The sequence below is a fragment of the Amborella trichopoda genome, chromosome 7 (assembly GCF_054954075.1).
Source record: "Amborella trichopoda isolate Santa Cruz 75 chromosome 7, AtrichopodaSantaCruz75HAP2 v2.0, whole genome shotgun sequence".
Classification (NCBI taxonomy): domain Eukaryota; kingdom Viridiplantae; phylum Streptophyta; class Magnoliopsida; order Amborellales; family Amborellaceae; genus Amborella; species Amborella trichopoda.
Window position 1 is genome coordinate 10,608,222 of NC_142342.1, and position 26,006 is coordinate 10,634,227.

Below are 26,006 nucleotides of genomic sequence, written 5' to 3' on the forward strand. Positions count from 1 at the left end.
ATATATTATCGTGATAAACTTTGAAAGTGCTCCTTAAATGGATTGTTTAAGGTTGCAACCTTAAGGAAACCGCACCTTTTTTAAAATGGTTCAAATCGATAAACCGTTCAGATAATCTGTTAGAAGGTTTTCCAACATCCAAACAATATTTATGATGGATTTTTTATGTCAATCTCTGCACTATAAAAACAATTTCCTGACAAATTTTGAGGTCAATCTCTGCAACCTTATATAAACTTTTTCATTTTGAGGGAAGGGATAGTAAAAGAGCGAGAAACGAAAACCCATCTTCATTACAGAGTTGCTGGAAATCTTGCTCTTCCTTTCCATCATGAATTCAGCTGTTATGGCTTCCACTTCTACACCTTTTATTAACAACGTACTCTCGTTCTCTCTCTTTCTATTTCCTCTCTCTAAGAGAAAGCTATGATTTATGATTTCTTTATTGACACTGAGTCCGTTTATATGTGTGATTTCAGAGGAAGCTCCTTTCTTCATCCTCTTCTGCTGCTTCTCTCTCTGGATTCCTCCCTGATTCGATCCATGTCAACAAGAAAGAGTACCGGCCTTCTATTCGTGCTGTCATGGCTCCACCTCAGCCACAACGACCACCATCCACCACTGGTTTGGTGGGTTTTCTCTTATTTGCTTTTCCGTCTCTGTGGGTTTCTCTCTCATCTGTGTTTGTCTCTCTAGCTTATTTTTATTTGACCTTGGATTCTCAGGTGAAGCAGGCCATGACTATGACGGAGAAGATACTGGCAAGGGCTTCAGAGAGGTCAAATTTGGATACTGGTGAAAATGTATGGGTGAATGTTGATATTCTGATGACCCATGATGTGTGCGGGCCTGGGACTATTGGTATTTTCAAGAGAGAATTTGGTGAGAATGCAAAGGTATGGAGCTTTTATTTCGGTTTTTGGTTTCTGCAGGAAATTTTGGTTCTTACTTGTATAGTTTCTCAAATTCTAGTGTTGGTATGCATTCATTTAATGGGCTAACATGACCATGAAATGAGAACTCATTAACCCTATGCGATACTCATGGACAAAGGATCAAAATTATGAGCCCTATGTGATATTCATGGACAAAGGATCAAAACTATGAGTATAATCTCAAAGAAGTATGCTAGTTATCAATGTTACAAAAGGTGGCCGGCGGCGCCTAGGCGGCTGGGGGTCTAGGCTACCAGCTCCTCAACAGAACCTAGGTGGGCGCTGGCGCCCAAGACCTAGGCCTCCCAATAGAATAAAAAGTTCGTTTTACGATAAGATATTATGTGAAAAATTGAAAAATACATATTGATACATATTTTAGTCCATAATTCCCATTTCAAATTGAGACATTAAAAAATACATACCTAGACATATTTTAGTCCATAATTCAAGATAGCAACATAACAAGACATCGATTCATCATCAAGAAAATGAAAGAAAATAAGAAATAACACATATGAGTAAGAAAATAAGCAATAACACATAAGATTTAGGGGCACATGGCACATCAAATGTCTATAGTCCACAATTACACATACACTCATCCAGACTTTATAAGTCCATATTTATAGTTCTCACATAGTTAAAACTTAAAAATTTACAAACCACAATACACAACCAAGAGGAGGAAATTAAAAATGAAAGAAGCATAGACTTGAAGACTCAAAAGAGTCTTCAATCATCACTCATCATTAAAAAAAGCAGGGTCAGCTGCATTTGCATCATATGCCTCGGAGTCGAGGCCATCATCATCAAAATTGTCTCCCTCCTCAACATAATAGTCGTCTTCCTCTGTCTTTTCTGGATCTGCCTCTGCTTCCACCCTCATCCTCCTCCACCCTCATCCTCTGGGAAGAAGATCTATTAGATCTTCTAGCCCTAGGAGGGCCGACTGCTGTTCCTAAGGCCTTCATGACCATATCTCATGTCAATCCTTTATGCCCCTCGACCTCATCATCATCAACCAACCACTCCATAGCATTATCCATGTTTTTTTATCTAAGGGGGTTTCTCTTATCTCCCTTAGCAATCCTCTCCTTCAAGTATCGATTATACTTTGCATAGTCTAGGTCATTAAGCCTCTTTGATTCAAGCATGTTCCTTCTCTTTGTTTGAATATCTAATATAATACTACAAAACTACAAATTTACAATTGACATAGTGATCAGTAATTACTAACTAAGTAACTAGTAACTACTAAAGTACTAATACAAATTAGTATATTGTAATTTGTAAACTAAATTAAGATCTCAAATTTACTTCAAATCCGCTCACAGCCGGATGAGGTAGTGGTTAGTCTCAAGATCCAAATGGCCAACTTTTGTAAATTTGGAGCGCTACACCCATGTTGGCTCCACTGTTTAGATGCAAATTGATTATGAATTACAATTGTTAACTATATATGAACTATAGATTATGGAAAACAAACAACAAACATGGAATGAAACTTGAACTTGAGGAATTTAAGAATATTATTACCTAGATCCTAAGTTGGGGGCTTCATCCTAGGCCCAAATTGGCCAATTGCCTCTACCAAGGTGTAGAAACTGCTTAGGTGAGCGGCATTGAAAGGAATGCTTGTCTCATGAAACCATTTAGCAATGTACTGTGCAACTCTATCTGTCTCTTCCTTCTTGATTCTATTCTCAATAGTTCTTTGTTTCTTTGTTTTCTGTCCTGCAACCTTAGGGTCCAGCTGAGGCAAAAAACTATCCATAGGCCCTCTAGCTTGAGGCCTTTTAGGCCCCTAACTCGTAGAACTAATTACAACTCCCTTTCCCTTACCCCTAGCCTTGGATATAGCAAGTTGTTCCATCTCTTCACACCCATCCTTCATCATCTTCAAAATTGACCCGAAACCTAGACCTCAAATTTTCTATTGATGTCTCTCTCTCTCTCCTCTTTTTTCTTTTTTACAATACTCATATGAGTTTTTATCTCCTCTCTAATCATATGAAGAACTTTTTTACATGGGGCAACATCCCCCTTGATACCGGAAATATGTTTCTTAAACGGGTTTATGCCCCATTTGTATCATTTACACAATAATTGCATCTTATGCAAGTTTTATTCAAAGGATTCGGGTTGTAGCCATATTTCCAACCCGGATCACTACTTCTATTAGATCTTGAAGAAGACATCTCAAAATAATACAAACAATCTAAAAAATAATTTTTTTCACTTCGCGCTATCTCCAAACTTCCACCATTGAGATGCTTTCTAATCTCAAAATCTTCTATAAAACCTCCAAAACTAAATCTAATCTCAATAGGTGATGTTTACGTCAATTTCTCAGTTTCTCTCTTAAAAATGGGCTCTAATGGAGATTAGGTTTGAAATAAACTTAAACCCCACATTTTTGCCTCTTAGTTTTATAAAACAACCCAAAATTGCCTCTCAATGAAGGGCATTTCCATCTTGGATGGCTGCTCAGGGCCTATTTTTACCCAGGCCCTCCGGACTGTCTAGGCGCTGGGCAGTCCGCCTTTTGGAACAATGCTATTTATCTAAGAGCATTGTGTTATTTCCTTGAATATGTGTGCCTTAGTTGAATGTAGTTCTACCAAATCACTAAGTTGTAATATGATACACTCAATGAATATAGGGGCACATAAGACTGAGCTATTCTATTTTTTAATAAATCAACTTTCGTGCCATTGTATTTTTGTCATCCATATTCGCCATTGATATCACCATAGAGAATTTGTTCCTGATGTAAGTATCATTGTCATCCTGATCACCATCTGTGTTATCGTTGTCATTCCTATTAGCAAATTCATAGACATGGTCTTCATCATTGTTGTTTAGTTTCCTTTCCTTATCAGAATTTGGTGATCACCATGTTCAAATTTACAAGTGATAATTCTGAAGGAGAACAGAGCTAGGTGGTATAAAATTCCATGCTTCATTACTTCCAACCCTATTTCTTTTTATTTCTGAACGACTTGCCACTATATTAACCACCCTAGGGGCAGAGATGCGGTTTGTAATGCAAAAACAATGCATTGAGTTCAAATTCCATGTGGTTCCAATCTACCTGTTCCCATGATTATCATTTATGGAAATTCCACTCCAACACAAACGTGAATGAATGTTAAGGATCTTCTTGGTTGAAGCCTCTAGACATTTGAAGACTTGAGTGACCCTTTTTGGGTCCAATTGATCATGATAAGAAAAATATTATGGACATGCCGGCATTCATCCACTGGATTCACCTATTCCTAAAATATTAGCTAGCTCAATCTTATCGAAAAGTACCATATTTAACTGAAGGAAAATTGTTTCATGCAGGCTGGACCACATGACTACATATGTGGTCCAAAAAGTGTAAAGCATTAAGATGGATGCAAGTAGGTGGTCCATCTAAAAACAATGGAAACTAACGTTCCAAATGTTTTCTTACTAGAATTATTATTTTTAGTTTTTAAAATTTACTTATTTTTTCATATTCATGATCTCCATGTTAGCGATTACATGTCCTTAAAAATTAAGCCCAAAAATCCATCTCAAAAATAGATTTATTAATAGGCTCGCATTTCTACATTTGTGGGCTTGGCTGCATAGAAACCAGGTCCTTAACTGAAATGCTGCACCCATATATCTATATTTAGAATTTTTGATCTCATCCATCAAGGATTTTCCTACCCCTTAGGGCCCAACCGTTGCCTCCAATTTATTACTTCACCTCTGTGTTATGATGTCTTTCATTCAGACTCCCCACTAAGCTATAGGACTGAAATCCCTGAGTTCCACAATCTATTACTGTTTGGGAAGATCATGATAAACTATGTAGGTGCCCCACCAACCATATTGGCTTGACTTTGGAACTCAGTAAATTTTTTAGTTTTCACCATTAGTCATGTCCCATACTTCGAAAAGGGTGCTAGGACCTGCTGGGTCTTGGCTCATGACCTTGACCAAACCAACTATCATTGTTTTTATGTTCGTAGTAAAGAAAGGTTTGTCAGCTTATATTATCTTGCTAGCAGGTATCACCTTGAATTTAGCATTGCATAGGGAAGGCCTAAGTGTATGATGTCCCTGAGGTCCACAATCCATTAGCTGTTAGAGAAGAGCGTGATAAACTATGTAGGTGTCCCACCTACCCTATTGGCTTGACTTGTGAACTCAATAATTTTTTGAAAGTTCACCATTAGTCATATCCCACACTTGGAAAAGCGTGGGTGGGAACCATTAGGTCGAGGTGCATGGCCTTGAACAGATCAACTATCATCTTTTTTATGTTAGTTTTAAAGAAACTTTTCTCGGCTCATATTATCTTGTTAGTAGGCATCGTCTTGAATTTAGTACTGCATAGAGAAGGCCTAACCAGTGTACCATGCGTGTACATTTCTCAGAGGAAACCGCCAATGTCTGATGTTGCTTCCTCTTCTCTTTGAATAATCTGTCCCCTACCATGATTGCGAAATCACATTCATGATCCTTTAATATGAGATTATTCAATATTTGTATAGTACATTAAATGAACATAACTATATGCACAAACATGTCTATATCTATAGTTTATGTTTGTACCAGCATGAAATGCTGTTAAAGATCAATTAACTATAACATCTGTCCTTGTCACTTTTGAGTTGAGTTTGACATGCTTCTTTTCTGAGCACTAGGTTTGGGATCGTGAGAAGATTGTAATTATACCGGATCACTATATCTTTACAAATGATGAACTTGCCAACCGAAATGTGGATATCTTGAGGGACTTCTCAGTGGAGCAGAATATTAAATACTTCTATGATATAAATGATCGCAGTAACTTTAGGGTATGCAATTCTGTTTTCCATATCATGTCATCTCAACTCTTGGAGAATAAAAGCCTTAGCTTTTTAGATGTATTAAATGGTTGATTTGGAAATCTTATTGCTTAAAGCTTAGCTTGGTTAATGGCTCCTTTTTTAAAGAACATGCCCTTTCCTACAGGCAAACCCAGATTATAAAGGTGTATGCCATATTGCTCTTGCTCAAGAGGGACACTGTAGGCCTGGTGAGGTATGCTTTTTTTCTTTATTCATAATATTGGTCAGTGACTAAGTGGAAGGTTTCTCTAGACCATGTCCTGAAGTCCTTCATCTCCCATTCAGGTCCTGCTTGGAACAGATTCACATACATGTAATGCTGGAGCATTTGGGCAGTTTGCTACAGGTATTGGAAACACTGATGCTGGTTTTGTAATGGGAACTGGGAAAGTTCTGCTTAAGGTGAGCCACTTTAGTGTCTTACAGTGAGCTTGATGTGCTAATTTTTTCTTATTTTTGTGTATTTTGTGTATTTTCTATGTCACGCACCATGTTGACAGTGATTGAATTTAATATACTGAAAAATGATGACTACTGCATCTGCCGATTGAATTTTTTTCTTGGCTCCTTTGAGGTTGGAAATCAAGAATTGCCAATTATAGTACTCTTGATTTGTGGAAGTGCAGGTGCCACCAACTCTGAGGTTTGTCATGGATGGTGAAATGCCTGACTACCTTCTTGCCAAGGATTTAATTCTTCAAGTAAAGAGTTGCTGTTTTAAGTTTATTGTGTTATTGCTTTCTCATTTTCAATTAATATTTTATTTCACAGTTTGCCCTTCACAGGCATTGTTGATTCTTGTTCACATCAGATGTTCTATTTCAGCGACTACATCAGATGTTCTATTTCAGCGACCCTTAAAATCATTAATCCTTTTCTATGTTAGTGTATAGTTTAGAATCACTGTAAGTTATAATCTTGAGAATGTGGTTGCTTCATTTGCAGATCATTGGTGAAATTACTGTGGCTGGTGCAACATATAAATCCATGGAGTTCACTGGTTCTACTGTTGAAAGTTTGAGCGTATGTGTTCTAGTGGGCTTCTCATTAACATCTGGCTAAAGTGGTTTTTGGTTGTTTAAATGTTATTTACTTGGTTCATTTATTTTAATCTATTGTAACTGTGTACTTGAATCTACTTGATAGATGGAAGAGCGGATGACATTGTGCAATATGGTCATTGAAGCTGGTGGAAAGAATGGTGTTGTTCCTGCTGATCAAACTACATTCAATTATCTTGAAGTATGTGGAATCTCATGCTAAACATGTCTTGACATCCTTGGATTCTTGGGAATAAACTATTGCCATTGTCATCATTTTATGTGAATCTAGAACCAGTATTGTTGCAGTTAAATGATTGGGTCATGTTTGCTGGCGATCTTATCTGATGTTGGAAAAATATTTCATGGTAATTCCTTGTTGCAGGGGAAAACATCTGCTAAATTTGAACCTGTTTACAGTGATGAAAAAGCCAAGTAAGGCCTGAGTTGTATTTATCATGATTCTATTTATCCTTGAGGCGTTTTAGAGACTGTAGTGTTTTGTTTTGTTTCGCTGTTTCTATCTTTTTCATCTAAAACCTGATACTCATTCCTAGGAACTAAATATTGTTTATTTTCAGCATTGATTTAGTTATTATAACCAATGTATGTTCCATTCTCTCAAATATCCTTTTTTCAGATGAGTTTGTTTAGAATTCAGGTCCTGTTTCCTGTTTCAAGCATATAATTGTTTCTTCCTTTGTTTTCGTCCATTTTCTGTGAGAATTCATTGTATTACCCGCATTTAGGTTCATTGTATGAGGGCTGCCTGTTTGAATGCTTTTCTGATAATGCCCTTTTTATGGCTGCAGAATCAGAGATTGATACATATAAACTTCCTATTCTTTGGTAATTAGGGTCTGGACTTATGAAATGGACAAGCAAGACTCAATAATGGTGTTAAGCCAACTATGGAAATGTTATAGGGCTGACAAACAGGCAGGGCCAGCCCATGTCAAGCCCGCTATGGAAATGTTCTACGGCTGACAAACAGGGCCAGCCCATGGCCTATGGGCTGGGTTTGAGACACACTAATGGCCAGTGGGCTTGTTCCCTGTAAGGCATAGTAGAACGAAATTATTTTTTGGGCTGGACCAGGATCAGATTGGCCCTGTCCAAAATATTAAAGATTATAGGCTGTATTATATCATAATCTTTGATATTCTATGCTTCTTGCTCTATAAGTTTGTATTAGAGTGTATAGTCCATATCACTGAGTTAAAAATCGGCAAGTTGCAACGAACTCGTCCGGTTTGACACCAGAATTGGTTCCCCAGTGTCGATTCTAGCGTAAAACGTTGAATCGTCCGATTCTAGAGAAGAACCGACAATTCTGTACTGTGTATGATGTCATAGATCACGTATACGTCACAAATCGGCTACGTGCCCGATCCAGCTTCGTTTTTTAAACCACTGACGTGGTGACTCGACGAGTTGAAAAGTGCACCAGGCTCCTCCACGCGTCAAGCTCGCGCAAACAAAAGTGGTAACCTCCTTAGTTTATATTAACTTACCCATCCAAAAATTGTCGATGTGGGACTATATTTTGCACCTTTTTTCAGCGGGCCAGTCAACCACCTGCATGAGCGTTAGTGCTCTTTTTTAGGTGCCATGCTTTTGAATTATGCGTGCTATGTTTTAAATGACCATGCTTTTGAAGTTACGGTATTAATTAACCTCCTTCCTTTATACTAACTTTTGAAGTATGCGTGTCAATTAAATGACCATGCTTTTGAAGCATGTCATATTAAATGAGCATGTCCTCTAATTTATGAATTTTAGTGTGGCATATTAATGAGCACATTATGTTTCCAAATTAACGTGTCATATTAAATGAGCCTTATCAACATATTTTTAATTAAATAAATTAATTAACGTGCCAAATTAAAAAAAACCATATAAAAGTTTTTGCTATTTATTAGTAAAATAGTTTTTTCGATAGGCTTTATTACCATATTTTATTTTTATTTTTTGTAGCTATTGTGCATGTTGCCGATATGATTTTTTTTTATTTTTGAATTTTGATATCTTTATTTTTCATTTTTTTGAGTACAGCTCTTTTGAATTTTTTTAATATCTAATATTAGAATTTATTGGGGGTTTTATTTTTTATTTTAATCATATAATATGGAAGCATTTTCTAATATTTTTTTAATCACATTTACTGTAATATTATAATTAATAGTTATATGTTGAATGATTAACATAAGTTCATACAGGGAAAGAACATCTCAATGCTCGCATATTGATGAAAAAATGAAAGTTAATAATGTAGTACCCCCATGTCCTATTGGATTCCTAAAAAACAACATTTATAATGAATTTTAATAATTATTTTGGATTTTTTTCGGCTTAATCCGACCAATTCGGCCTATTCTCGAACCGGATCGCTGATTCACAGATCCGGATGGGTTTTTGGGGTGCCCAATCTGGGGCACCGATCCGTTTTTTAAACCACTGGTCCATATACTATGGATTACAAACTTTATATGATCCATAGATTAGTGGTCTAAAACCTATGGACTTTTATATAATCTTACACCCTTTATGTAGTCCATAAATTATAGGTCTAAAGCCTTTGAACGTTTATATAAAACCATAACCTTTCTAAAGTCCATTTAAGGCAAGAAACAAAAAAGAAAAACAAACGAAAACCCCTAAATTTGAAACCCTAACCAATCATTCTCTCTCTTCCAATTAGTAATACTAACCAAGCCTCAGCTCTCTCTGGAACTGCCTTTCTCAAACTAGAACTCCCTGCCAAAATATGAGGATAGTCTTTTTTCTTTCTTTGATGGGCTCAAGATTGGTGGTTGAGCCAGTTCCATGTGACATATGTTTTTAGACATAGACCGTTTACATGGTTGTTTGGGAGGGAGGGAATTTTTGGGGTGTTGTGGTGTGGGGGGTTTGGGTGGGAGGGAGTTAAGGTGTCAACAAAATTAGAGGTATTTTAGTAATTTGAGGTATGTTTTTTTGACATTGAGTGTTATGGGAAATTAGAGGTATTTTAGTCATTTGAGTTTTGTTATTTAGACATCGAATATTATGGTGTTGTTTGGGTGGTTGATCTGCTTTCCGGAGCCCAGCCGTTTCATTTTTGTGGGCAGGATTCAATAGTATAATTCAGGATGGGCACTGGCCCGGCCATAAGACATATTCAGTACGGGCCCTAGCCTGACCAACATGTAGATTCAGGCCCACCCCAGCCAAACAAAAGCTTTGGCTGGGCCCGGGCCGTGTCTGGTGCACCCCAAGCCCTGCCCGAGCTCCACCCATTCTCAGCCCCAATCATGATTCTCCTTGCTTAATGAGGGGTGTAAGTTGGTGTTGAAGCGATGGAGAAGTCACTCTTGAGCAGTTAAAGTCAGGATTTGGAGAATGGTGGGAATGGATTTTTCTTTTCCAAGTCCATGTCGCACACTAGATGTCATGGCAGCCAACTTGACATGTAGGCCATGAACGACTTCACTAGAACATCAGCAGTAGTAGACTTTTATAGGTCTAAACTCAAGGTTCATGAGAGATCTTATGAAATGGTTTAAGCAAGGTCAACAATGTTACATGTTTTATCTTGGGGTAGGTTCACGTTCCACTCAGTGCATGAGTGGCCAAACTTTTGGAGTGTGCTCCTATTGGTAGTCTAATTATGAATGAACTTTGGAAATTCAGTTATGAAATTTTTTGGTTTGAGGGTCTTCTTTAGAAGATGTGGGAAATTGAGGAGCTGGGATCCAGTGGCTTAGAGCCTCTAGGATATTTGAGGGACTAATATTTTTGAGTATTAGGAGTTTATATGCTCCTGTAAATCCCGCATGTTTAGTAATAGTAGGAGTAGAAACGAGGAAGTAGTTAACGGCCAAGAAGTACAAAAAATACCCCACTTTCAATATCTTGGGTCGATAATCCAAGAAAATGGAGAAATTGAGGAAGATGTTGCATACAGAATTAGAGTTGGGTGGATGAAGTTGAGATGTGCAACTGGAATTTTATGTGATCACCACATACTAACAAAGCTGAAGGGCAAGTTCTATAGGACAACTGTGAGACCAGCTTTGCTCTATGCAGCTGAATGTTGGGCAGACAAAAAATAGTAAACCATTAGAATGAGCGTAGCGGAGATGAGGATGTTGAAATGGATGGATGGCAAGACAAGAAGGGATAGAATTTCAAATGAATCCATTTGAGAAAATTTAGGTATGGCACCAATCAGCGATAAGATGAGAAAGAGTAGACTTCAATGGGCTGGCAATGTGTGGTGCCGAACCAGTACAACACCTGTTAGTAGTTGCGAGTTAGTTCAAGAGGAAGGATTGAAAGGGCAAGGGGTACGCCAAAAAGGATATGGTTGGAAGTAGTCCGAAAAGATATGGGAACTTATGGTCTCACTGAGGTTATGACATTTAATAGAGCAGACTAGTAGACCAGGATTCATGTAGCCAACCCCAAATAATTGGGAAAAGGCTATGATGATGACGATGATGATGCTCTTGTAAATCCTTCACATTCCAATCTCTTGAATGAGTTTTGATAACTTTGATGAGTTCTTTGTAGATTTTGTATTAGTATTGTATCTATATGAATGGCTGATTTTATCATGGAATTCAGGTTTCTACATGAGTACAAATTCGATACCTCCAAATTGGAACCTGTTGTTGCTAAGGTAAGTCATGGGAACATTCTCGTACTAAATCTTTTGAAACTAAGATTCCATAACAGCTCTATTGCACCATTTGTTCTGCCCCTATGACTAGTGTATCATTTTTCAAAAGAGTTATTACTCTAGGAAGTCTATTGTGATGAACCTGAATAAATTTTTTAACTTATTTGTGCAGCCCCATTCTCCCGACAACCGTGCTCTAGCAAGGGAGTGCAAGGATGTGAAAATAGACAGGGTTTATATAGGCTCCTGCACAGGTGGAAAGACTGAAGATTTCCTGGCTGCAGCTAAGATTTTCTTAGCTTCGGTAAAGAGATTTGAATTGTTCCATGTTCCAAAGATTTTACTTCTTTTATTTTTACAAGTTTTATGGCTTTGCTTTGCATTTGGTGCATTGCAACATGAAGTTAATCAATCTAGACTTCAAAACTTGTCATTATGAGTGTTTCTTTGTTTTTCCCATTTTATTTATTCTGGGACACTTGCTTTTGTGAAATTTCCATTATTATTCCCTAAAAGCACTGTCTGGGGCTCTGGGCCTTTTCTTTTTTAATAGGCCGGCTTGGTTTTGGGAGCGAACACTTGATCTCTCTTATTCACTCTTTCCACTATTTGAACAAAGCCCTGATTGACTTTATGGACTATTTTACTCTTGCAATTTGTTTCTCCATTTAAATAGTCACACATGGAGATTTTAGTGCCTTGAGAAACCCCCCTACTGAATTTATCTATTATCTGTAGGTGTATGTTGGTTACCATGGTCTGCAAAAGAATCAACTTTTTATGTAGTTTCTATTTTGTCTCTATGTTATCTTATTTTTCTGATAGAACTTCTGTTGGACAAAAGAATATGCCTATCCTCTATAGATGCTTTGTTCTAAATTAAAGAGATCAGGTTTTGAGGTCTCCATTTATGTTGAAAAAATTGCAAATGCATATGTTAGTATCAGATAGACACATTTCCTATCTTTTTCTTTCCATAATTCATCGTACCAAAACAATTGCTCACTGACTAGATGTATATTTCACTCATGAGGTTTAATGCGTTACACAGGGAAAAAAGGTCAAAGTGCCAACTTTTCTTGTTCCTGCTACTCAAAAGGTTTGAATATCATTTTACTCTGCTTTCAATATAAACTGTGGAAGTAATTTGTATGAATCTGTGAATTTGTTTCCTATGTCAGGTTTGGATGGATTTATATGGCCTTCCTGTTCCCGGGTCGGGTGGCAAGACTTGTTCTCAGATATTTGAAGAAGCTGGGTGTGACACTCCAGCCAGTCCTAATTGTGGCGCATGTTTAGGTGGCCCTCGAGATACCTATGCTCGCATGAATGAAGCCAAGGTCGGTCACTTTCTTAATTGCAAAAAGTCTTGAGTTTGAATTTGTTTTCCTTTTTTCTTTTGGATAATTGGTAAGACTTTTTATTTGTTTTTATGAAGAAGGATATATGACATGTCATTTCATTAGAAGCTTCTTTTCCAAGTCATGATACACTTGAATGCTTTGCTAGGTTAGAGATTTGTTACTGTTCTATGCTAATTCTCTTAAGTGTGGCAATTCTACCATGCCAGATTGTTTGTTCCTATGTGTATCATGTCTGTCACTCAATAAAGAGATGCTAATGATCTAAAGTCGCACAAACCTTTTTGGTTTATCTTTCTTTGTTTATGTCTATCTCAATGCCCTGTTAAAATGACAATCTTAAAAACCATGAGAGCCAAGCCACTCAGATGCTAGAAGCTCTTTTGGGGGTTGGCGACCCCCGCTCGGAATCCGACTCAAGCAATCTTGGAGTGAGAGCGTGGGCAGAGCTTGTCCCCCATCATCAAGGGATCTCGAACCCTGATTAAAAGGGATCTTCATCCCTATGGATTGGGGATTGCATACTGAAAATGGGGCCGCAATTCTGGTTTGAAGATCTGCAGGGGTTGTTTCAATTTTTTTTTGAATTTTGAACTTCGACAGTTTTTATTTTATGCCTTTTTTTTTCTCTATTAATATGTTCTAGCAAATGAGCTGTCATTGAAATTTCTATTCCAAGATAATTTGCCTCAACGATTGAAAACTGATGGGCCAATTTGGGATTGCTGACTCAGGCTTGAACCTCGGTCCCTTATATTGCCCAGGTTGTCAGAATCAGGTGGCTCTTAATGTGGTTTTTTTTAAATTGCCCCATCTTACCTGGTTCACCGTGGGGACTGGAGTAATTCCAAAGTTCGGATCTTATTATGGCCCTATGATACTATTTTTCTCAATTTTGTATGGATTTTCAGACTATAAAGTTCTCATTGTGCATCTCTGTATGTGCACGAGTGTGTGCATGGGCACGCACGCGCACGCGTGCACGTGTGTGCACGTGCACACGAGCGGGAATGTGGCTCTGCAAGTGCTCCCATATACATATAATGCATATATCAGCCCCCATTGTTCTTGCTAAGAATATACGAGCCATTTCATATGGTTTGAATGAAGCCTCGATTTGCTTTTTGATAAGAGTTCGCGCCAAGCTACGAGACACATCAAAGCCATCATAAGTGAGAAGATATCTACCTATCTTGTCAAGTGGATGCCAATGAGCAACTACCATAGGCTCATATCAACAAGAAGCCCTCCAAGAGTTTTTAAGTTGCATCTTCAAAGTCCGACTATGGCTGAGTTTGTTCAGAGCTAGAATACTTTTGGGTCAATGTATCCATTTTACCAATCTTGTCAAATGGATGCCAATGAGCCAGTACCATAGGTGCACATCAACAAGAAGCCCTCCAAGAGTATTTAAGCTGCATCTTCAAAGTCTGACTATGGCCAAGTTTGTTCAGAGCTAGAATACATTGGGTCACACAAATGTACTCTCTTTTGTTGCATATTTAAAGAAAACCTTTTGAGTTATTTTTTATGGCGTGGCCTTGTTTCATGAGTGTTCACTTTAGCTTATATGGCTAGTGTTTTATTCATATAATTATGGGTTTTGTTAGGCTACCTCCCTTATGAATTATTTCCTTTTCCTACACAAACATCACCCTTAGTCAATGAAAGTAACTTTTAGTCCTAGTGTATTTTAGGTAACTATTCAAAATATTGTCCTCGTCTAAAAGTATTATACAAGTGGCCCCTACCCAATGTCCGCCAGGCTGCCTAGGTGGCCATTTTCTCAAACCGCCTAGGCATGGCCTAGGCGGTGGGTCCTAGGTGGGTGTACTAAGGCGCCTGCCTAGGCAGGTCGTGGCACCCCCGTAGTACCACCCTTTTGAAGTACTCTCTCTCTTGGGTTTATGGTTTCAAATGTGTTACTGCTTCATATTCTTTTGACAAGCATCTGTTATTGCTTTTATTAATGTGCGGGATCCATGTGGGACTACCCACAAATGGTTTAATTCCAACAAGCCAAAATATAGAAGGCTTTGCTTTCAAGCAACCTACACGCAGAATGCTCTCCTTTTCTTGATTATAATTTATAAATATAATCACCATCATTTTTCTCTGACCATTTTTAATTTTTTGACTTTTACCACCCCTTCGCTTTACACATGGAGCACTCTTGCATTGCCACTAGTCTACTCATTAATCAATGCTTTATTTTTGTCTCCCCTTATGTTACCAAGATTGTGTTGTCCTTCCCCATTTCATCACTCTCTCTCTCGCTCTCTCTCGTGACAAAAAACTCTCTCCCTCTCATATATATATATATATATATGTATGGAAGCCACTACACAATGCCTATGGGCCAAAATGAACAGTGTTTTTGCCCATATGCTCATCACCATCAGAAAAAATCGGACGGCGTGGATAAAACAACCACCACGGACCTAGCATGTCTGTTGTGGTCCGCAACGGACATAGCATGTTCGTGACGGTCAAATATTCATGCGGCAACTGCCACGGGCACACGCTCTCCGTTGCGGCTCCGTTCAATAAACTGCCACGGACATAAGATGTTCGTGGCGCGGCGAAACACTATTCAATTTCGTTTATAAGCGTTTTTTAAACTTTTTCGATATATATATATATATATATATATATATATATATATATATATATATATCACTTTTGAATAGGGAAGAACCGACAAAGGACCCAACATGAGGCTGCACTCCAAGGTCAGTCTCTAAAAGAGATTTGGTTTGATGCTCAAAAATTTCATAAAATTAGATCTCCTTGGGCTGATTATGGATTATATATTTGATGGACTTTAGACTTGGGGAATCATTTTAAGTTGTAGGGGAGTGTTTTAGATGTTGTATGGAGCTTGTGGGTGCCATGTGCTCTGCTTTCCCTTGAGAGCTACCATCAAAATTCAGCTTAATACCACTTATTGCTGGTGGCACGCAAACAAACTGTCTATGCAGCAGTGGCTCCATGCAATTCTGTGCCAATGTTGGCAGATGTCTGTTACCACTTTTTGCACTTCTGATATCTTTTTCCATATTTGCATTTGAGCCTCATACCATGGTCGTGCCCCAAAATATACTGATTGTTGCATTCCTAAAGGCTTTGTTATACTAATATGGGTAATGTTATCCATACCTGGTACGAGCTTCCAGCAACTATGGTCAAATTTTGTTTGAAGCAGCCAATTGTTGCCTGCTCTGGTATCAGGGTAAATTATTATTTATGACATCCGATGCGGTCGAGATTACTTGGTAACCTAACCTTTACTTGATTATTTATTTTTCCAAGAAATAATATCAATAGTGTAATATAGCTGGTAGTTTGATGTTTTTCTTCCCTATATACTCATGAGAAGGTTGCTTTGGGAGTTATTTCTAATGTAAGTCTTTCCTCATGTGATAGACATATTTACTAAAGAACTTCCCAGTTATCACTTTTTGTGACTTAAAAACAGTGAGCCATTCATTATACTTTCATTGTCCATCTTTGTTATTAATCATTTACCTTTGTTATTAATCAGTTTTTGCAAGCTCAAACTTGGCCTGTAATTCAGGCACAGCCAAAACCAAGTCTGCTGTAGTAAATCAAATTTTGAGATACTATTTTTTTTTTTTAATTCAATTTTGGGAAAAAATTTCGTGCAAACCATGAGATCCATTCTTGACATGGTCTAATGAGGGATACACATTTCACTATGAAACCTTCGAATCATTTGTGTATATTCCAATTGATTTAAATTTAAAAACTGAAAATCTGGGCTTTAGTTTTTCATAAGAAACTCATTCATTTGCCGAATCAAGTTGACCTGGTTGAGTCGAGTCAGTTCTGATCAAAGTCTGTGAACACTTATGTGTATTTCATTTCTTTGTCATGCTCTTTTGTATCTCCCTTGGTAGGCTAGAGTACATCTCCCTTAATAGGGTAGATCTCTGTATTTGAGTTTATCAAAGAGCACAATTCAGATATTTCATTCTTTTAGAGGTGTCTTCTAACTGGGTTGAATGAGCCCAACATCTATATGGCCCTTATTGATTTCCTTTAATTCATTGTATTGCATGAACAGACGGGCCTACATGTATCTAGGTACACGCCCATGTGAATTATTATTAGTATGGATGTGGGACTGCATCAGTTGTCTCACCTATTGGGAATCTTGGAATACATCAGTACTATTGGTTCTGAGTTGCCAAGTTATAGCATATCTTGGTGCTTTATATTCTCCTTTGAAGTACTTGTTTAAGAACATTTAATCATTATTGCTTGATTATAAGATCAATCCAGATAAACAAGAATTATTCTTCTTTTTCTGATAGTTATTGTTTGAAAGATGTAATGCAATATTCTACTTAGATATTGATGCAGCCCAGAATACTGCTCTTGAGTGTCTAGAAAAGAGAGATAGTAAGAGGAACCACAGAAGAGCAAAATAGTCATTGAATCTATCCTTTGATATTTTATTTATTTATTAAGTCATTTTATTAGTTGCATAATAGTGATTTCTAGAGTCTTTTATGTCTTTTTATTCACTTAAAAGCTTTTATAATCATAGTTTCAAAAAGCGGACCGCCCAGCGCCTAGGCAGATATCCTTGGGCGTCCGCGTGAACCCACCTAGGCGGTTGCTCAGGGCCTGCGCCCCACCCAGGGGCGGAAATGCTGCTCCTTGAGGTATTTTTTGGTCATTTTTTTAATACTATAAGGGAAAAAATGTGGGTTTTAGGTTCATTTGAAACCTAAAACCCATTAGGGGCTATTTTAGAGAGAGAAAACCCAAAAAAAAAATACTTTTTACTGGGCAGCTCAGGTTCTAAGCGCCCGCCTAGGCGCTGGGCGGCATTGACCTCTCCAATCGCCTAAGTGCTGCCTAGCGCTTTTTGAAACCCTATTTATAATAAATGGCCATGATTAGATTAGATGGATGGTCAAAATTTATTCTTTTCTTATATAAGAGATGTACTCAGACATAATGAAGTATCTTTTTATGAACTTTATTCAAAACCCTAGAGCAGCTAGTGCTCACTCATATATCTCTGGTTTTTGCATCGTTTTCTATTTTTGGATCTTCCCTATCGTCTTCTTTGCTAAACCCTAGCCCAAGCTACTAGGTTTGCCAGGTTGGTATCAAAGCTCGACAATCTGTTTGTTACTATAGCATTGTATGAACAGTGTTGTAGCATCGATTTTTGTGCCCTAGCAACCAGGTGTCCACATAGAAGGAAAGGAGGAAAAGTGGCAACTCATGAGAAGAGATTGCAGATATGAGGAGATTGGTTGAAACTTTCGCTTTACATTTGGCACAAATGGAAGCCGTATCTCAGGAGGATTAGATCGAGACCGATGAGGAATCCATAAATCGATTCCATGATCAAGCTCCTAGGAGTGAGGTAGCTGGTCATACTAATAGGGATAATAGAAGGTGGGAGACCGGTCTCAAGGTTGAGAATGGAAGTCTATCTGAGGACAACTATACAGAAGCTTTGTTCTCACCAAATGGTTCTCAATATTGGCATGTTGTGGACTGGGACTTACTGCCAGTCTGTGACAATTGATTGGATGAAGATTTGGGTGTTGAGAAAGAAGTGAGTGATCATAGCTTTAATGGTGATCCAATTCGTTAAAAGGATCAAGAAGATCTTACCATTAAGGAGGATTTTCTTGATGCTCCTATTCTTGATGAAAAATAAGGTAGATGTCAAAGAGTTGTTCTCAAAATATTAGAGGTAACTGGTTTCTTAGTCCTCAGAGGAGAATGGTGTTGATGGAGGTAATGATGATAATGTTCTTCTTCAAGTTTTACCTGAATTTAGCGTATCATGTAAGGTTCACACCAAAGAGTTCGAAGAATTTTCTCTTGAACCCTCAGCTTGTCAATTTAATATGGGAGATTCTCTCCAAAGGGTTGTTGAAGTCATTGTCTGTGAGAGAACTCAGGCTGAGTTGTTGCTCTGCTTTCATGGAAGAAACGAATCTGTTCCTTATAATCTTCCCCCAAAACCTAAACTTAAGGAGCCTAATATTTTGAACCCATCCTCACCAAATTCAGCATGTAGGAGCCTCATAGTTCAAAAGTCTTTCTTGCATTCTAAGAGAAGAGTTTCCTCAGGTATGTTTATGGTCGATAGTGTTGCGCACTTGCATCGCAGCAGTGTTAGCTTTCAATTTGCACAAAATATGATGGTTAAGATGTATATAAGCGGCACCCTAACCTGGAAAACATTGATCTATAGTTATTTTGAATTGTATATCTTTAAGGTTGAGTTTCAATGTTTCCAAGAGATGAAAAATTATGGGTTTTGGTCTTCATTATACCCTTGCTGGCATTGTTACATTGAAATGATGTAGTGAACTTTTGTATTCTCCTATACATCTATCCAATGTTGACAGAATAAAAAAAAATGTAGTGGACAATTGGAGAGTATGGAAGTAGTTAAACAGGCCTGTGCTAAACCTTTGAAACTTGAGTTTAGCTGTAATCTTTGCACCAGCATTGCACTCACATCAATTCATTGCAAGATTGGCAACCTCCTTTTGGTGAATTCAATGCTCAACCTTACAAGTCACGGAGGTACGATTTCCTATAAAGTTATTTTGAATGGATATCTCCCAAGACGTATAGTTGGAAGTGTTTCAAGGCTCTTCCCTCCTATACTTGTTCATGGTTCTAGACCAAGTTGTTCTGGATATCATAAGTTGAGCCGGCACGTGATTGGACCGCTTGATCTGGTGCTGAAGATTAATGACAATACCTAAAAATTGAAGCTTCCCAGCTATCGCACCTCCGACATCTTTAATGTCAAGAATCTCCTTTTCTATCGTGGTGATACCTCTGACGACGAGCCACCGAATTCAAGGGTGAATTCTTTTGAGGAGAGGGGGACTGATGCAGCCTAAGGGAGATATCAAGAGGAACCGTAGAAGGGCAAAATAGTCAACAAATCTGTCCTTTTATGTCTTTATTTATTTCTTGAGTCATTTTATTTACTTAGGGGCATAAAAAGTAATATCTACTGAAACGGATGAATGAGTTGAGAAACCTGATGGAAAACGGTGTTTTATGTTCTTTGATCATCACAATGTTTTATGTTGTTTGATCATCTTTGATGATTGGCTCAAAGAGCTTCAGGAACTGCTGTAAAAAATGTTTTTTAGCCCGGAGAACTTCCTCTTTTATACTGATTCTGTAATTTCATTTCTTGTATAAATTCTGTGGGGCCTTGTGTTGCATGTATATTTGGCAGATTTGAAAGGCTAGAAGATTTAATATGTTGACATGATTTTTATGTGGCAGACAACTTTAATACTTGTATGATTGAAATTTCCATCGTATATAATCATGACTAGAGAAATAAATTTAACCCATTACTAAAAAAATTTATTCACCCTGATAGACCTTGATGTTGATTTATTGATGGCTAGGATCATCTCAACATTATGATGGATAGACAAGGGTCCCAGTAGTTTTTAAAATCCTTGTATGCATTTTTCCATTTTGTTTTCATCTGTGCATGCTTTCTGTGAATTAATTTATATATTTCTATGTGCCTCTATTTGTTGTGAAACTTTGCTTGCATACAAATGACTTTGTAGGTGTGCGTGTCTACAACGAACCGAAACTTCCCTGGAAGGATGGGGAACAAAGAAGCCCAAATTTATCTGGCCTCACCTTTCACGGCAGCAGCATCAGCTCTTACTGGTTATGTCACTGACCCAAGGGAGTTTTTACGATAAAGCACTGCAATCTCTATCCATGGGCCATGATCTTCAATACCCAAATCGTTTTTTGATTGGTGGAGGGGACAGCACGTTCTTTCCACTAATCATTGTGTATGTAATTTTGATGGAGTTTTTTGGTTGGGGCACAATTATTTAAGAGAGAGAATTTAGTCATAGTATCAGGTTTGTGGTCGAATATGAGTTTGAGATATTCTGTATTTTCACTTCTTCATTCTTGGTCCATTATGTTTGTGTTTCTCCTTTTTATTACTATTTAAAATAAAAGAATATGTATGATTTTGCGGGCAGCCATCTCTCCTCTTTTTTTCCCTCGCTCCTTCCCTTCCTATGTGTGTTTGGCCTTTTATTCTTCCTGCAGCCTTTCAGGAAATAAGGTTGCATATGTGGTGATCCTGCGGGACCAGGATGTACATTTGGTCTGGTGGGCAAACCGCCTAGTTAGGAGGTTTCGTATTGATTTGAGATTTTTTCGATGATATTCGTAAGTGATGATGGCTCCTAAATTATTGAGGAGTTACTTTGATATCCATGTCCATGTCATCTCCAGCAATGGAGTGGTGCATTTTGAAACATTCACTCTATAGTGGGGTGCATATTAGCACATTGATCTTCCATGTTATCATAGTCATCTGTTGGGTGTCTGCCTTTTATCAACAAACAAGAGGCTCCATTGGTGTGCAAATACCATGTCCATAGAAAAGAGAAACCCTTATAATTTACTCCCACAGAGATATTGTTTGGGATGTGTTCCACAAGAACATCAAAGTGCTAGTCAATGACGCACTTACAAACACCAAATGTGAGGGCACATATAGCCTCTTACCCTGTGCGCACACTGTACACTCTTGTTCTGCACCCCGAACGCCTACTTGTGTAGATTATGTTCCATCAAAATTTTGAGAATGACTTTTGATTCGCCTTCTGAACAACCTAGTATAAAAGAGATGAATATTTGGAGCTCTTGGAAACTGAGATCTTTGCAAGTGATCTTGATAGAAGACTTGGAGCTTAAGGAAACCTAGATCTGATTGTCCTTCAAATTGGAAGTCTACGCTTGAGTGGCCATTTAATTTTGGAGTAGTGGAGCACTTTGGGGTTCTGAATCCTTTTAGTTTCGGTATGAGAGCATTACGGCACTTTCGTATTCTGAATCTTTTTACTTTCAGTATCAGATGAATGGAGTACACTTTCTCACATATGCAATTGCATTTTATATAGAATTTAAAAATGAAGCCTCCGTGTAAAATTTGTGAACAATATGGGCCACTGTGTAATATCAAAAAAGCTTTCCGGTCTGTATCGTAATTTTCCTAAAAAAAAGTACTTTATGACCATTTGTACGGTCTAATTGCTACAAATATTGAAGAGCTAATATATCATCTATTACATAAAAGCCACCTCAAAATCGAGTAGTATTTACGTTTGGTTCCTGTGAAACATGAAAAAATTCTAAAAGCGTGGGAAAAAAAATTGGTTTTCAAAATTATGAAAAAATTCTAAAAGTGCGGGAAAAAAAAATGGTTTCAAGATTAGATTTCAAATGAAAACTGCCATTTTATATATGGCAAAACTTTTTAAAATTTGGTACTTTAAAAAACAAAAAAGCATACAAAGGGACCATTTACTTCTAGTATAAGTCAAACTTACTCTTGTCTATCAGATTTTAAATCGTTGTAAGTATGTCATTGACTAGACTCAAAGTTCAAAAAAAAAAAAAAACATCTCGAATTTCATGATACATCTCAAGTCATCCAATTTGACATCTATTAGCTAGGAGTGTTGGGACATCTTTATAAATAGTAAATAATCTCATAGTGTACAATCCCTTAAAAATATCTTCGACCATATCCACTACAAATCTTTTATTTCGAAAATATATGTATCAATATTTAGTTCATTAAAATGTACCACTCATTCTTGATTTCCCATCCATTATGCTGATATCGTTCGATAAAAGACCTGCCCGTCACTAGTAAGGCCCTTCTCTTGAACTTTTCTTTTTTCTTTGAATGCTAACTTGTGTAATACCCTTCTCTTGACCATGGTTCTCTCTCAACCTAGACAAAAATTGCACTCACCAATTTTGCCTCGTAAGTTGTTCACAGCACAAGTGACCAACATCGAATGCATCATTACAGCAAGTTATCATAGAATGACACCCAACGTTAGGAACGATGGAGATGTTCATTAGTTGAGAAGTGATTATCGAGATCAGAACTGCCCGTCACAAGCCAAACATACCCAAGGCACATGACCACAAGTTCATAACAAAAAGAGCCAAGGAGGAAAAATGTGACTTGATGTCTACTCATCTATATAACCGAAGTTCTTTCTAACCTAAGTTGCCAAATACTTGCTAGCACAGCAAGTAGAAAGACACCCAATTTTGGTAATGGTGGAAATATTCATTAGTTGAAAAGTGATTATCAAGACCTGCCCACAAACCAAACATAACCAAGGCACAAGACAATAAGTTTATTAGAAGAGAGCCAAGAAGGAAAATGTACCTTGATGTCTCCTCATCTTGCTTACATAGGAGGCAATGCTACAGATGGGGAGTCCATGATGGTTTATGCAGTCAATTGTGAATAACTTATCTAGATTGTAAGCTAAGTGGATGCTTGGGTCATGATTGAGCATTTCTCTTTTATAGTTCCCCACTGTATTAAGTTTTATGAGTCGCGTCAGTTGCAATATAATGGCACACACCATCCAGTTGTCTGACTTGTTTGGAGCAAGGATTGGGCTTTCACCATAATGAAGCTGCCAATCCTGTTACTCAATTGCAGCTTCTGGGGCAAGATCCAGTTATAAGCTCTGCCTCACCTTGGTTGGAGATTTTTTATTATCTCTCTAAATCTAACACAGAAACCTATGGAAGAAAGGCCAATGAATCCCTGAACTCACCCTAGGCTAAGATATAATGGCCAGTCTAAGCTTACCTTTGAGCCAGAGAGAATTGGACTAGACATACCTAGAGGTTATGTAACCAAAGTTGCCAAATGGTTGCCAACATTGCATGTTTTTGTAGATTGATCCCGAGTTACGTAATGGTGAAGATCTCCATTAGTTGAATAGTGATTACTGAGGCCATAACTCCCACTGCAAGCTAAACAAAACTTCCAACGGCAAGCTAAACAAACCCAAGATACAAGACCATAACTTTATAGCAAAAATGCAAAGAAGGAACATGTTACATGATGTCTCCTCATCGTGCTTACACACAAGGCAGTTATCGGAGATGGGGAGATCTTGATACCTTATGTGGTTAATAGTGAGCACCTTATATAGTATCGCAAACCAAGAGAATGCTTGGGCCATGTTTGGATCCAAAAAGGACCAAACCTTTCAGGCCTCAGAGTTAGAAAGGATTTGATTTTCTGGAAGTCTATAACTCGATTTTAAAAGTACATAGTTTCGGAGTCTGTCGCCCATGTGAGAGTATCCACCGCCACAAGATCATACATGCAGCTAGGGTGGGCGAGAAAACTATTGAGCTATCCTAGTAAGTGGGAAAAATCATGAACCTCTGAGCCTCTCATTCTCTATTGCCTAATTACTGCCTCCTAATTGGTGTTGAACCCTGGATCCAAGAGCTATCTCCTAAAAGATGGTATTTTTACAAGCGACAGTAGCAAATAGACTAGGAAATTTAATGCATAATGATTAGCTCCCAATTCATTCATCTATCCAAAAACTATTGCTTCTTCCATTGCCTATTGCGACCCTAGTCTCACGGATAAAGATCTCCTTGCACTTGTTAAGATCTCTTCAACCACCAAATTGCTTTGCAATTAGACTTACACCATAACCAACCTGCTCACAGAGTCCCTTCTACATTTTTTAAGCACAGCACTCATAGGTGGTTAGGCTCTTGCTACTACCACTTCACTAATAGAGCCCAGTTCATTGCCTTCGGTCTCCCTGCAAACTTGTCCCATTATCTAAAAGGCGCAGTTTGTATAGAGCGGAGGCTCTAAACAATCAAAGTAGAGCACACCTTCAAATAGTGTCGAGAAATGTGGTTTTAATACTGAAAATCTTTGTGACACCTTAAAATATATTTTTAATCCTTGATTATAAAATTTAAAGCTTCAAAAATAGTGTAGATCGAGCAAATCTATGAAAACTTGAAAATCTTGAAAATTGACAGTCCAAAAATGTGTTACAAGATGTACTTTTTTGAAAACTTGAAATTAATTTTTTTCACATGTCCATGCTTCTTGATGTCGAGATGATCAATTTGAAAATATATGGGCATCAAATCAACCTCTTTTAGTGAAATTTTTGAGGCGGTCTCTAATTTGATTGTTTAGAGCCTCGGCTCTATAAAAGCTTTTTCCTTATCTAAATAATACTTATTACTTTCTGTTCACTCTCCCCACAAACTGATCCATCTTAGCTGCCACTGATGCTAGAATGGACACATAGTACATTGGTAAGTTCATGGGGTGAAGAGGTTATTCTACATCCAAGAGTTATGCATGTTTTCTCTTAGAAAATTTCCCATTATATCTATGATAAAATACATAATTTCTTAAAATATTAATAGAATAAAAATTTGGCACAAACTTTATATCCATTATAAAATCTACTGTATGCAATATTTTCCAAATATTGCCATTTCTTTGTTTCGAAAAGATATTATTTTCTTTTCCCATTTTAAACCCCAATAAACAGTTTACCTCTTGTATAACATGATCACAACTTGCCGCAAGTGGTTGTGATGTGCTATTAATCATGCAATGTGAAGTTTGAGAAAACATTTTTGGGATTTTGTGTGGAAAAGTAACACATTATTACTTGGTCATTTTCATATCTGATGGCTATGTGTGATTACGATATTTTTGTAATAAATAGTACCATAGACACTTTTATATCTAAATGTATAATGCCTAACAATCTTTCAAGGAATTATGCTTATATCATATTTGAGGTACTCATATTCATTATCCATAGTTTATACATTAAGAGGTATCAAGTTGTGTAACTGTTTTAAAAAAAAAAAAAAGAGAGAAAGAAATAGGGTGGTGATAAAAACAAGTAACAAATCTCATATGCTATATATCGAAATTAAAATGAATGAATGAAGGTTTTTTTTTTATTGGTGTACCAGTGCAGATTCGGACCTCTATTCTTTGGTGAGAATAGAGTTCAAGATTTAATTCATGGAACTCGATAGCACTACCACCACGGCCCCAGCCCATTCAAACCACCATGTTGGTTTGAGTACCCTATTTTATGCACAAACCAAATATAGATTATTTGTCTTTAAGGAAAAATAATAATATATATTTTTGTTACAAGGACATCACAATTGGTACTAGCTATTAGATATCAAATAAGATGGCTCGAGGTATGTTACAAAGTTCGAGA

The 26,006-nt window shown here is 37.5% G+C and overlaps 1 protein-coding gene across 4 annotated transcripts; it reads left to right on the forward strand.

Moving 5' to 3' along the window:
• On the forward strand, positions 1 to 20,917 carry LOC18444053 (3-isopropylmalate dehydratase large subunit, chloroplastic). Of its 4 annotated transcripts, XM_006854231.4 has the most exons (15): positions 215 to 379; positions 480 to 629; positions 726 to 896; positions 5,624 to 5,776; positions 5,934 to 6,002; positions 6,095 to 6,211; positions 6,436 to 6,510; positions 6,755 to 6,832; positions 6,956 to 7,051; positions 7,235 to 7,284; positions 11,458 to 11,512; positions 11,685 to 11,816; positions 12,564 to 12,611; positions 12,694 to 12,852; positions 20,484 to 20,917. In XM_006854231.4, exons 1-15 carry the CDS (start codon positions 332 to 334, stop codon positions 20,622 to 20,624), a joined length of 1,542 nt encoding a protein of 513 aa, XP_006854293.1. In that variant the 5' UTR covers positions 215 to 331; the 3' UTR covers positions 20,625 to 20,917. The 4 variants fall into 4 exon arrangements, with proteins under 4 accessions (XP_088727374.1, XP_006854293.1, XP_088727373.1 ...); XM_088871247.1 differs by lacking the exon at positions 6,436 to 6,510; XM_088871248.1 differs by lacking the exons at positions 215 to 379; positions 12,564 to 12,611; positions 12,694 to 12,852 and adding an exon at positions 1 to 211.
• Positions 20,918 to 26,006: the final 5,089 nt, after the last annotated feature.